The following is a 12898-nucleotide window of genomic DNA, read 5'->3' as shown; positions in this document are numbered from 1 at the left end:
AGCCAGCATCTCGCTATGTTGCTCAGGCTGATCTTGACTCCTGCCCTAAGGTGGTCTTCTGCCTCAGGTAATACATTACAGTGAGCCACCATGCCCAGCTGCTGCCTACATTTTCAATATTCTACTCAACAAACATTGAGACTTCCTGGGTCTGGAAAGTAAGAAAAAAATGTAAGTATTATGTAGAATTAAGCAAACAAGTGATGTTTCAAAAGTAACCCATTACTGCTTAAAATAAAGCCTACATCAACACTCTAACTCAAACAAGGACAGACAATTGTTATTTAATTTTTATTTCATAATCATAAACTTAACTCTGCAATCCAGCTAGGCATGGGAGAGAACAAGGAAAACATGGAACCCAAAGGGAACTGCAGCGAGAGCACAAAGATTCTAGGATACTGCGAGCAAATGGGGTGGAGGGGTGCTCTCCTGAGCTACAGAAGGAATGGTCTGGTGGTTAAGATAAAACACAAGTCAAACTTATTCGAGTTGTCCACAGTCAGCAATGGTGATCTTCTTGCTGGTCTTGCCATTCCTGGACCCAAAGCGCTCCATGGCCTCCACAATATTCATGCCTTCTTTCACTTTGCCAAAGACCACATGCTTGCCATCCAACCTTGAAAGGGAAGAACAAGCACTATGATTGGCGACCACAAACAAGCAGTGTCCGTGTGTCATGAACCAAGACAAGAAAGGTAGTTTTTTTTAACTAAAACCTTTTGTAGTAAATGTCATTAAACATACGATTCTCCAATTACCATTGAAGAGTTACACATATAGAATGAAGTGCTCCCCCCTACAAAAAATAAACACAACAAAACAAAAAAACCCCAATCAATCACGTTATTAATAGTAACATAAAAGTAGCACTTAATTGGCCTGGCACAGTGGCTCACGCCTGTAATCCCAGCACTTTGGGATGTCAAGCCCGGCAAATCACTCGAGCCCAGGAATTCGAGACCAGCCTGGCCAACATGGTAAACCCCCACTTTACTAATAATACAATTAGCTGGGAGTGGTGGTGCATGCCTGTAGTCCCAGCTACTCGGGAGGCTGAGGCAGAAGAATCACTTGAACCTGGGAGGAGGTTGCAGTGAGCTGAGAGGGCACCCCACTGCACTCCAACCTGAGAGACAGTCTCCAGAAAAAAAAAAAAAAAAAAAGTCGCACTTAACTGAACCGCCCAGCTAAGCACTCAGTTTCTATTATAGTATCTGGCATTCTGTATCACATTGACTATATTTGTAGCTATGTACGCTCTTCTAGTATCTTAGGGATGAAAATGTCTATGGAAGGAAAAGTTGAAGAAAACAACTAGTGTTTGTTCTGTTCCCTTCCAGGGCAAATTTTCATTTAGTCAGGTGGTTAGTGTGCCATGTTGTACCCTTACCACTCAGTCTTGGCAGTGCAGATGAAAAACTGGGAACCATTTGTGTTGGGTCCAGCATTTGCCATGGACAAGATGCCAGGACCTGTATGCTTTAGGATGAAGTTCTCATCTTCAAATTTCTCCCCATAGATGGACTTGCCACCAGTGCCATTATGGCGTGTGAAGTCACCACCCTGTCAACATATAGGAAAACTGTCACTTCTGACAACCATAAAGTGTGCCAATCTGCAAGGTTCAAACTTTAAAACCAAGTTCAAACTGAATAGAAGGGTTAAATAGAACCAAAATGTTAAGAGTAACAGCTCAGGTATGTGTATTCTGAAATATTCTGGCTCAATACCAAATGAAGGGAGCAACCCAAATAAAATAAAATTCAGTAAATTTCATACCTGACACATAAACCCTGGAATAATTCTGTGAAAGCAGGAACCCTTATAACCAAATCCTTTCTCTCCAGTGCTCAGAGCACGAAAATTTTCTGTTTTAAAAAAAAATTAAAACATATATATACACACATACATAATATATACATATATTTACACACACAAATTGTCACAATTGGAACATCTTTGTTAAACTTAGAAAATGGACCAACCTGCTGTCTTTGGAACCTTGTCTGCAAACAGCTGTAAGAGAAAATTACAGTTAATTAACATCTGCTTATTTTGCTGCTTAGTACCCATGCCTTTAGGGGCTTCTGAGTCAAAAATTCATTTTCTCACTAGAATACTTCTTCAGTAATTACTTTAATCCTGAGAACTGCTCCTGACAGCCATAAGGCCCTGCAGGCAGTTGGGTTAAGAAACATGAAACCCGAAGACATGCCAAAAATCCAGAACTAGTCATGACTTAAATAGTGAGACTTCTAGAAAGTGTCTCAAACTTTTAGTACATCACACCTACTTCTGAAAAGATATATGGCTTCTTAAATGTCTATCACCACCCCCCAACTTGAGCTAGAACCTAAAGGCAAAATTCTAAGAAAGAGCAAGCACTGCTGCATGATCAGGGGTAAATAGCTGTTGTTTTAGCCACTCGTAATGAAAATGCTACTACCTCCAATCTGTTAACATAGCTTTATGGATTAGATGAGCAGTCACTTCTTGGTTTCCAGGCCCCTTACCTAGTAGTGGGGTAAAAAATAAAGGTTGGTTTCTAGTATATCTGGTTTTGAACCTTTCTTGAATGTATGATACATTATGGTTAGAGAGGTAGCTTAAATACCACAAACATTTACAAGCCCTTTCATAAAAACAGCTTGTTTAAAAGTAGCATTTTATAAGCTATTCCAGAGATGTGACTAAATTAACTATTAGTATCCGTGTACATTTCTCTTACAGCAATGTACTTTTTTTTTTTTTTTTTTTGAGACAGAGTCTCGCTCTGTCCCCAGGCTGGAGTGCAGTGGTTCACTCCAACCTCCACCTCCCGGGTTCAAGCGATTCTCCTTGCCTCAGCCTCTGGGGTAGCTGGGATTACAGGCAAGTGCCACCACGACCAGCTAATTTTTGTATTTTTAATAGAGTTGGGGTTTCACCATGTTGGCCGGGATGGTCACGATCTCCTGACCTCCTTATCCGCCCGCCTCGGACTCCCAAAGTGCTGGGATTACAGGTGTGGGCCACCGCGCCTGGCCAACGTACTTATTTTTTTAGTTTTTAGGTATTTGTACCTAGAACGTATGGTCTTTTTTAAAACATCAGCTTTTCTCAGAGCTTTGTAGTCGGTACATTTAAGTTACTATGGCTTCCCTTTCAGACTTTCGCTAAACCCAAAGCCCTTATTGGCAGTTACCCCTCCATTCTCACCAAGACCTGCAAGTCCTTTCTCACTTCCCCTAAGCTCTCTGGGTAACCTGATGCTCAGTATTAGGTCAGGCCAAGTTTCCACGAAAGCCGTTGTCACTTACCAGCTTTGACTACAAGTCATAGGTGGGGTGGGGTGTGGATTAACATGCAGTGTTTCAGTGCCTACTAAGTGCCAGGCACTACGGACAGGGTAGGCAACAAGGAAACCGCCCTGTCCTCACGAAGACTGCATGAGGATCGATCTGGTAGCCTTTTGAGATGTGGTTTAAAGAAATAAAATCAGCCGGCCGGGCGCGGTGGCTCAAGCCTGTAATCCCAGCACTTTGGGAGGCCAAGACGGGCGGATCACGAGGTCAGGAGATCGAGACCATCCTGGCTAACATGGTGAAACCCCGTCTCTACTAAAAAATACAAAAAAACTAGCCGGGCGAAGTGGCGGGCGCCTGTAGTCCTAGCTACTCGGGAGGCTGAGGCAGGAGAATGGCGGGAACCCGGGAGGCGGAGCTTGCAGTGAGCTGAGATCCGGCCACTGCACTCCAGCCTGGGCGACAGAGCGAGACTCCGTCTCAAAAAAAAAAAAAAATTAAATTAAATCACTAATATCCTATTTCGCTACTCTCTAAGGTCTATCCATGTTAACTGGAATGGAATCGCACTCAATATTTAACTTTTAAGACATGCGCCAAGTTTAGATATTACGCTGTAATTACAACTGATCTTTAAGAACTCATTTAACGCTCTCAAAACTAATTAGGTAATCACTGGTAATCCACCTTGGTCGGAAGACGCCTGCCTTGTGGCCAGTCGCTACTTGCCTGGTAGGCAAAGGGACAATCGGGAGGGGCTCAAGAGCGCCTCCCCCGCCAATGCCGTCACTGCAGTGGAAGGCGGTCCTTGGGCACCAGCAAAGGCAGGGCCCATTTTCACATTTCCGCTTGGGGGTGGGGGACACGGGCGGACGTTTGGGCTCATGTATAAATATTCCTACTTTATCCAAATGGAAGATACTTTAAGCGGCAATCTATCACATCCCAGCATCATCTCCTTTTATAGCATGGCCTCCCGGCATCTACAGAAGGACTGAGCATAGACGGGCTCACACCGCGCCTCGATCCTTCAGAAAAACCCTCAAGCAAGCAGCTTCCCAGCTCAGGATGTAAAGCACCCGTGCCTGCCGAGGGACAGCTTCCCAGAAAAGCGGTCGTGAGCGCGCTTCTGGCTCCGGACTGCGACGCCCAGGCCGAGCTAGGGCGGAGCCCAACGGCTCTCAAGGCGCGGACCTGAGCGCGGCCGCCAAGCACGTGCGTCGGGCAGGACAGGGCGCGGCCACATGGGGGAGGCAGGCGGACGCGGGCCCCCTCCCCCAACAGCCGCGCAGCCGCCCCGCCTGCCTTTGTCCGCCACCGCCCCGGCCTCCTCCCCGCGCCTCGCGGACCTCCCAAAATGGCCCCTAGTCAGGAAATGGCGCCGCTGCCCGCCCGCGCTAGCCCCTCCAGAAGGGTCGCCCCGCGCCCGGGCCTTCGGGGCGCCACCACCCACCCCGACCTCGGCCCGCTTTCTGGGCCCCATTCCCGCACGCCGCCGCACGCCCGACCTCGAAGGAGACGCGGCCCAAAGGCTCGCCGTCGACGGCAATGTCGAAGAACACGGTAGGGTTGACCATGGCTAGTAGTACAAGAATTTCCTCGGCGGCAGCGTCTGCAAAGCGGCACGAGCCTGGCCTCCCGCCCCTTTTATACCAGGTTCGGCCCCGCCCGCAGCCCGGTCTCGCGCCTCCGTCCTGGCCAATCGCATCTGCGACTTCGTCAGAGTGACAGTGCAGCTGGCCTATGGACGGAATCGGCGCTGGTGGGGACGACACAGGAGGTGCGCGTGCGCGCTAACGCGCGGAGGCAGGTTCCCGCCCGCGGGCTCCGTCGCGGTGGCTGCGGCATGGGACTCGGGGCGGGGCGGCAGTGCGGGGCGCGGGGCATGGGGGAGGGTCAGTGCGGAACGGGGGTGGGCAGCTTGGCGCGCGCGCACGCGGGAGACGGAAGCGTGGCAGCTCTTCGGCCGTTGTCAAGCGATGAGGCGCGTCTCCCCATTGCACAGAGGGGGTAACTGAGGCGAATGCAGGTCTCAAGGTCGCGCCGCCAGTCAAGGTCGACTGGGGTCCCGCGCCCGGACCCTGCGCCTCCGCGAGCGGAAATGGGGATGACGCGTCCCCGAGACCGAGGTGCAGCCTTGCGTCCGCATTCCGTGCCGGCGACCACCGCGTCGCGTCCGACCAGGCAGTGTCAGGAAGGAGGTTGCCTTTGAGCATCGCTGTTTTCTCTAACGAGGTGGGACAGGAGCAGTCTCCGGTTTTGAAAGATTATGAAATACCTTCAAAATGCCCTACTTTCCTGAAATATCTTACACTCTGCTTGAGTCTTCTCCAGGAGGAAGCCATTAAAACAGGAGCCTGGCAAGGATCTTACCTGTGAAGATGCATTGTGCACGTTTTGCCCTCTTTCTTACTCTTTTTGAATCTCTGCTTCTGGTCCTTCCCCGCCCTAGCCCCGCCCAGCTCCCACCGTCCCCGCCTCAGGACTGAATTGTGCTTTGATTTCTGGGTGAAAGATAAGTCACAATTTAAAAGCGAATTTCTTCAGGTAAAGACATTAATAATACTTTTATTAAAATACACTTGTAGGCCAGGCGCGGTGGCTCATGCCTGGTGCTTTAGGAGGCCAGGAGGCCAAGGCCGGGGAGGATCTCTTCAGCTTAGGAGTTTGACACCAGCCACCAGCCTGGGCATCTTAGACACCCTGTCTACAAAAAATAAAAAAATAAAAATTAGCTGGGCGTGGTGGCGCTCGCTACTCAGGAGGCTGGTCGGGGAGGATTGCTTGAGCCCGGAGGTCGAGGCTGTAGCGGGCAGTGATCGCATCACTGCATTCCAGCCAGAACGACAGAGTGTGACCCAGTCTCAAAAAATAAAATAGGCCGTGCGTGGTGGATCACGCCTGTAATCTCAGCACTTGGGAGGCCGAGGTGGGAGGATCACCTGAGGTCAGGAATTCGAGACCAGCCTGCACAACATGGTGAAACCCCATATCTACTAAAAATACAAAATTAGCCGGGCATGGTGGCGCGCACTTGTAGTCCCAGCTACCGCCTCGGGAAGCTGAGGCAGGAGAGTCGCTGGAACCCAGGAGAGGGAGGTTGCAGTGAGCAAAGATTGCGCCACTGCACTCCAGCCTGGGAGACAGAGACTCCATCTCAAATAAACAAAAATATAAAATAAAATGCACTTATGTGACTGGCGTTTTGTTCAGAAAACTTACAAGGAAATTGATATATCCTGGGCTGTCACTTAAGTTGCAATATTTTTTTTTTTTTTTTTTTTTTTTTTTTTTTTGAGAGGGAGTCTCGCTCTGTGGCCCGGGCTGGAGTGCAGTGGCTGGATCTCAGCTCACTGCAAGCTCCGCCTCCCGGGTTCACGCCATTCTCCTGCCTCAGCCTCCCGAGCAGCTGGGACCACAGGCGCCCGCCACCTCGCCCGGCTAGTTTTTTGTATTTTTTAGTAGAGACGGGGTTTCACCATGTTAGCCAGGATGGTCTCGATCTGACCTCGTGATCCGCCCGCCTCGGCCTCCCAAAGCGCTGGGATTACAGGCTTGAGCCACCGCGCCCAGCCTTTAAGTTGCAATATTAAGGATATTATTTAACGTTTCTTTTTCTTTTTTGAGACAAGGTCTCACTCTCACCTAGACTGGAAGTGCAGTGGTGTGTTATTGGCTCACTGCAACCTCCCCTTCCCTTGCTTAAGCGAGCGTCCCACCTTAGCCTCCTGAGTAGCTGGGACTACAGGCATGTATCCACACCCAGCTCATTTTGTTTGTGGGTGTATTGTAAAGATGGGGTTTCGCCACATTGCTCAGGCTGGTCTCAAACTCCTGGACTCAAGCGATCCGCTTGCCTCACCCTCCCAGAAGTACTGGGATTATAGGCGTGAGCTGCTGCACCTGGATGTTATTTAATGTTTCTAAAACTCAGTTTCTTCATCTGCACAACCAGGATAGGGCTGTGGTGAGACAAAAATGAGAATTCATCTGATAGATGAAGTACAGTTTCTGGCCTCTTGCCACTGTTGTTAATAACCGTGAGCCAACGTGTTAGCAATCTATTTATTCGAGATAGGTTCTCACTCTGTTGTTAGTCTGGAGTGCAGTGGTGCAATCCTAGCTCACTGTAACCTCGAACCCTGGGACTCAAGCAATCCTCCCTCCTCAGCCTCCCAAATGTCTGGTACTGAAGGCACAAGCCACTGTGCCAGCTAATTTAAAATTTTTTGCAGAAACTGGTTCTGGCTGTGTTGTCAGGGCTGGTCTCAAACTCCAGGGCTTAAAGGATTCTCCCACCTTGGCCTCCAAAAATTACGGCATTACAGCTGTGAACCGCCATGCCCAGCCTGTGTTAGAAATTTAGAGTATGTTGTTTTGTTCTCACAACCATCCCATTATCCCCATTTTACAGATGTGTAAAGTAAGGCTCTGGCTTCTTGTTCAGAGTAATCGCTTATGAGTGTTAGCAAACCCAAACTGGAAGCTGCTTTTTTCCCCCCACTCCACATCATTTAATGCTTTGTGATCTTAAGGAAGCCACCTGTCCTCATCTGACACTGAAACAGATTGCCCAAGGCCTTCAGGCATAAATTCTTTCAATTTCTCTCTCCTCCATCCTAAAACCTACAGCAGTTAGGAACTCCTCCTAAGAAGTAAATGAGTGAGGCTGGGCGAGGTGTCTCATGCCTGTAATCCCAGCACTTTGGGAGGCAGAGGTGGGTGGGTCATTTGAGGTCAGGAGTTCAAGACCAGCTTGGACAACATAGTGAAACCCCATCTCTACTAAAAATACAAAAATTAGCTGGGTGGGGCTGGGTATGGTGGCTCACGCTGTAATTGCAGCACTTTGGGAGGCTGAGGTAAGTGGGTCACTTGAGGCCAGGAGTTTGAGACTAGCCTGGCCAACACAGGGAAAACCCATCTCTACTAAAAAGTACAAAAATTAGGGCCAGGCATGGTGGCTCACGCCTGTAATCCCAGCACTTTGGGAGACTGAGGCTGGCAGATCACGAGGTCAGGAGTTCAAGACCAGCCTGACCCACATGGTGAAACCCTGTCTCTACTAAAAATACAAAAATTAGCTGGGCATGGTGGTGTGCATCTGTAATCCCAGCTACTTGGGAGGCTGAGGAAGGAGAATCGCTTAAGCTTGGGAGGCGGAGGTTGCAGTGAGCCGAGATCGCACCACTGCATTCCAGCCTGGGGGATGGGGTGAGATTCCATCTCAAAAAAAAAAAAAGTAAATGAATGCATGAATGAATAATAAATAGGCTGGGTGCAGTTGCTCACGCCTGTAATGCTAGTGCTTTGGGAGGCCAAGGCAGGAGGATCAGTTGAGTCCAGGAGTTCGACGCCAGCCTGGGCAACAGAGGGAAACCCTGCTTCTACAAAAAAATATATATTTTCTTTTATTTTTTATTTTTATTTCTTTGAGACAGTTTCGCTCTTGTTGCCCAGGCTGGAGTGCAATGGCTTGATCTCGGCTCACTGCAACCTCTGCCTGCTGGGTTCAAGCAATTCTCCTGCCTCAGCCTCACAAGTAGCTGGGGCTATAGGCATGCGCCATCACTCCCAGCTAATTTTGTATTTTTTTTTTTTTTGAGACGGAGTCTCGCTCTGTCGCCCAGGCTGGAGTGCAGTGGCTGGATCTCAGCTCACTGCAAGCTCCACCTCCTAGGTTTACGCCATTCTCCTGCCTCAGCCTCCCAAGTAGCTGGGACTACAGGCGCCCGCCACCTCGCCCAGCTAGTTTTTTTGTATTTTTTAGTAGAGACGGGGTTTCATCGTGTTAGCCAGGATGGTCTCTATCTCCTGACCTCATGATCCACCCGTCTCAGCCTCCCAAAGTGCTGGGATTACAGGCTTGAGCTACCGCGCCCGGCCAATTTTGTATTTTTAGTAGAGATGGGTTTCTCCATGTTGGTCAGGCTGGTCTCAAATTCCCAACTTCAGGTGATCTGCCCACCTCGACCTCCCAAAGTGCGGGGATTACAGGCGTGAGCCACCGTGCCTGGCCTATTTTTATTTATTTATTTATTTATTTATTTATTGAGACAGAGTGAGTTTTACTCTTGTAGCCCAGGCTGGAGTTCAATGAATGGCGCGATCTTGGCTCACTGCAACCTCTACCTCCTGAGTTAAAGCAATTCTCCTGCCTCAGCCTCCCAAGTAGCTGGGATTACAGGCATGCACCACCATGCCCAGCTTATTTTGTGTTTTTAGTAGAGATGGGATTCATCATTTTGGTCAGGCTGGTCTTGAACTCCCGACCTCAGGTGATCCGCCTGCCTCAGCCTCCCAAAGTGCTGGGATTACAGGCATGAGCCACTGTGCCTGGTCAAAACATTTTTAAAAATAAAAATTAGCCAAGCACAGTGGGGTGGTGCACACCTGTAGTCCCAGCTACTCAGGAGGCTGAGACGGGAGGATCACTTGAGCCCAGGAGGTTGAGGCTGCAGTGGGCCATGATGGTGCCACTACACACCAGCCCAGGTAGCAGAGCCAGACCCTGTCTCAAAAATAAAAATAAGTACATCTGGCTGGGTGCAGTGGCCCATACCTGTAATCCCAGAACTTTGGGAGGCCGAGGCGGGTGGATCACTTGAGGTCAGAAATTCGAGACCAGCCTGGCCAACATGGCGAAACCCTGTCTCTACTAAAAATACAAATATTAGCCCAGTGTGATGGTAGTCCCAGCTGCTGTAGTCCCAGCTGCTCGGGAGGCTAAGGCAGGGGAATCGCTTGAACCTGGGAAATGGAGGTTGTAGTGAGCCAAAATCGCGCCACTGCACTCCAGCCTGGGTGACAGACTGAGACTTAGTCTCAAAATAAATAAATGAATACATCCTTGTGACTTGTCCTCCCTCTTGCTACTATTTGAAGTCCTGCCTTTTTGTCACTGTCAACATTGTCACAGTAAAGTTCTAGTTCTTTTCGTTTCATCTACACAGGCATAGGGTATGTACACTCAAGAATACAAATGTTCATGCTTTGTTTGTAAGTGGGGAGCTGATACTGTAGGGGTTCTTTTTCTGACATTATCTGTTGAGCTGGACTGTCTAATTGTGGAAAATATCAGCAGACACAGAACCTCAGGAATGTGGGGCTGTCCATGCCTTATTTGGATGAATCAGACCAAAAGCAAATCCAGCTGAACTCAACAGTGCCCTGATCTGGCTAGCTGGAGGTGTTCTATGCCAGTAAGCAGAACTCTGAAAATCAACTGTAGCTCCTGATCATATAGCATCTTATAAACAAATGCTTATCTCAAAAATATGCCTGATCAAGAGAGAAGGTAACCAGACAAAAAATTAGGGCATTCAAAATTATGAAAACAGAAGACTTTGGGTAGTAACTTGTCTTCTCTGTGCCCCTTGCCCAAGGCCTAGCTTAGTGCCTGTGCTCTCTAGGCTGAATGGAAACCGCTTCTGCTGAGACCACCAGTGACCTCTCAGCCCCCAAACCCAGGTGCTTTTTGCAGGTCTGACACTGCCTGCATCAGGCAGGTTTTATCACCTTGATTGGAAAGCTTCCTTTCCTTGATGACTTTGACTTTTCTTTCATGTTTCCTTTACCATTTCCGCTTTAATTCTTTCACAAATTTCTGCTCTGTCAGAGTTAAGCATTTGATCTTGTTTTGTTTCCTTACACAGCCTCCAAGATCAACCTCATCCTTTCCCATGGCTTAAATTCCCAGATGATTCTAAACCAAGTTCTCAGCCAGGCACAGTGGCTCACACCTGTAATCCCAGCACTTTGGGAGGCTGAGGCAGGCGGATCACCTGAGGTCACGAGTTCAAGACCAGCCTGGCCAACATGGTGAAACTCCATCTCTACTAAGAATACAAAAATTAGCTGGATGTGGTGGTGTGCACCTATAATCCCAGCTACTCGGGAGGTTGAGGCACGAGAATATCTTAAACCTGGAAGGTTGAGGTTGCAGTGAGCCAAGATCAAGCCACTGCACTCCAACCTGGGCAACATGGTGAAACTGTCTCAAAACAAACAAGCTGGGCGCGGTGGCTCAAGCCTGTAATCCCAGCACTTTGGGAGGCCGAGACGGGCGGATCACGAGGTCAGGAGATCGAGACCATCCTGGCTAACACGGTGAAACCATGTCTCTACTAAAAAAAATACAAAAAACTAGCCGGGCGAGGTGGTGGGCGTCTGTAGTCCCAGCTACTCAGGAGGCTGAGGCAGGAGAATGGCGTGAACCCAGGAGGCGGAGCTTGCAGTGAGCTGAGATCCGGCCACTGCAGTCCAGCCCGGGCGACAGAGCGAGACTCCGTCTCAAAAAAAAAAAAAAAAAATCAAAACAAACAAAAACCAAGTTTTTCTAGCAAGCAATAGAAAACTTCATCAATACTGGCTTAGACAGGAGTTAATTTGTCTCATACAATAAAAAATCCAGAGGTGCAACTCAAAGGTGCTCTTAGTAGAATGAACCTACTAAGTGGTGATCAGAAGTCAGAAAAGCAATGTGGAATAACAGAAATTCAAATAGGTATCACCTTATTAGCCCTAAGAGTTGGGTGGGCCCTGAAGTATATGAAAGATTCCGAAATGCCTGTCAAGCACAGAAATGGTCAGAGACATTAATCTTTTTTTTTTTTTTTTTTCTTTTTGAAACAGGGTCTTACTCTATTGCTCAGGTTGGAGTGCAGTTTTTCAATCAGGGCTCACTGTAGCCTCCACTGCCCAGGTTCAAATGATCTTCCCACCTCAGCCTCCTGAGTAGCCAGGACCACCACGCCTGGCTAATTTTGTATTTTTTAGTAGAGATTAGGCTTCTCCATGTTGGTGAGGCTGGTCTCAAACTCCCAACCTTCCGTGATCTGCCCACCTCAACCTCCCAAGGTGCTGGGATTACAGGTGTGAGCCACCGTGCCTGGCTTGCATTTTAATATTTAAGATAACTTTAAGTTCAACATATTTAAAAGTTTATTAGAGTTATTTAATACTCAGGGAGGTTTTCTTTGTTAATTTGGACAATTAAGTACTTTAATAGGAAACCAAATTTATTACATTGACAAATGTAGTTCAAAATGTAGAACATGCCTGGGTGCAGTGGCTCACGCCTGTAATCCTAGCACTTTGGGAGGCCAAGGAAGGTGGATCACCTGAGGTCAGGAGTTCAAGACCTGCTTGGCCAACATGGAGAAACCCCATCTCTACTAAAAATACAAAAATTAGCCAGCCGTGGTGACGGACGCCTGTAATCCCAGCTACTGAGGAGGCTGAGGCAGGAGAATCGTTTGAACCTGGGAGATGGAGGTTGGAGTGAGCTAAGATTGTGCTACTGCACTCCAGTCTGAGTGAGGAGACAGAGAGAGACTCTGTTTCAAAAAAAAAAAAAAAGTTTGCAAATATATTCGAAGAGTTCAAATTTGCTATACTTATAAAGAGACTAATATTATTTCTAAGGTAAACTTGAAGCCCAGGAAAGAAGTAGATTTTAAAATTGTAGTTTATTTTTTACCAATCTGATGTTTTAAAAATAAAATAATAAAAAATAAAATTGTAGTTTAGGCTGGGCACAGTGGCTCACACCCATAACCTCAACACTTTGGGAAGCCAAGGTGGGAGGATTGCTTGAGCCCAGGAGTTTG

The 12898-nt window shown here is 48.1% G+C and overlaps 1 protein-coding gene across 2 annotated transcripts; it reads right to left on the bottom strand.

Annotated features, from left to right (window-relative positions):
- Positions 1-272: 272 nt before the first annotated feature.
- On the bottom strand, positions 273-5672 carry PPIA (peptidylprolyl isomerase A). Of its 2 annotated transcripts, XM_033194079.1 has the most exons (6): positions 4796-4919; positions 2450-2516; positions 1989-2019; positions 1783-1871; positions 1394-1566; positions 273-619 (listed from the first exon to the last, which is right to left on the bottom strand). In XM_033194079.1, exons 4-6 carry the CDS (start codon positions 1789-1791, stop codon positions 484-486), a joined length of 318 nt encoding a protein of 105 aa, XP_033049970.1. In that variant the 5' UTR covers positions 1792-1871; positions 1989-2019; positions 2450-2516; positions 4796-4919; the 3' UTR covers positions 273-483. The 2 variants fall into 2 exon arrangements, with proteins under 2 accessions (XP_033049970.1, XP_033049969.1); XM_033194078.1 differs by lacking the exon at positions 2450-2516 and having other exon boundaries at positions 4796-5672.
- Between the last annotated feature and the right edge of the window lie 7226 nt (positions 5673-12898).

This window comes from Trachypithecus francoisi, unplaced genomic scaffold, assembly GCF_009764315.1.
Source record: "Trachypithecus francoisi isolate TF-2019V2 unplaced genomic scaffold, Tfra_2.0 Lachesis_group4, whole genome shotgun sequence".
NCBI classification, from domain to species: domain Eukaryota; kingdom Metazoa; phylum Chordata; class Mammalia; order Primates; family Cercopithecidae; genus Trachypithecus; species Trachypithecus francoisi.
The sequence above is the reverse complement of the archived record's forward strand: the minus strand, read 5'-3'. Positions and strand labels throughout refer to the sequence as shown.

Bases quoted from the DNA above. Each gene is read 5' to 3' on its own strand.
- PPIA (XM_033194078.1), bottom strand. From the start codon at position 4,864: ATGGTCAACCCTACCGTGTTCTTCGACATTGCCGTCGACGGCGAGCCT. The intron at 2,020-4,795 runs GTCGGGCGTGCG...TTTCTCTTACAG, and splicing joins TGGGCCGCGTCTCCTTCGAG to CTGTTTGCAGACAAGGTTCC. The intron at 620-1,393 runs GTAAGGGTACAA...TTCCCTTTCAAG, and splicing joins TGCACTGCCAAGACTGAGTG to GTTGGATGGCAAGCATGTGG.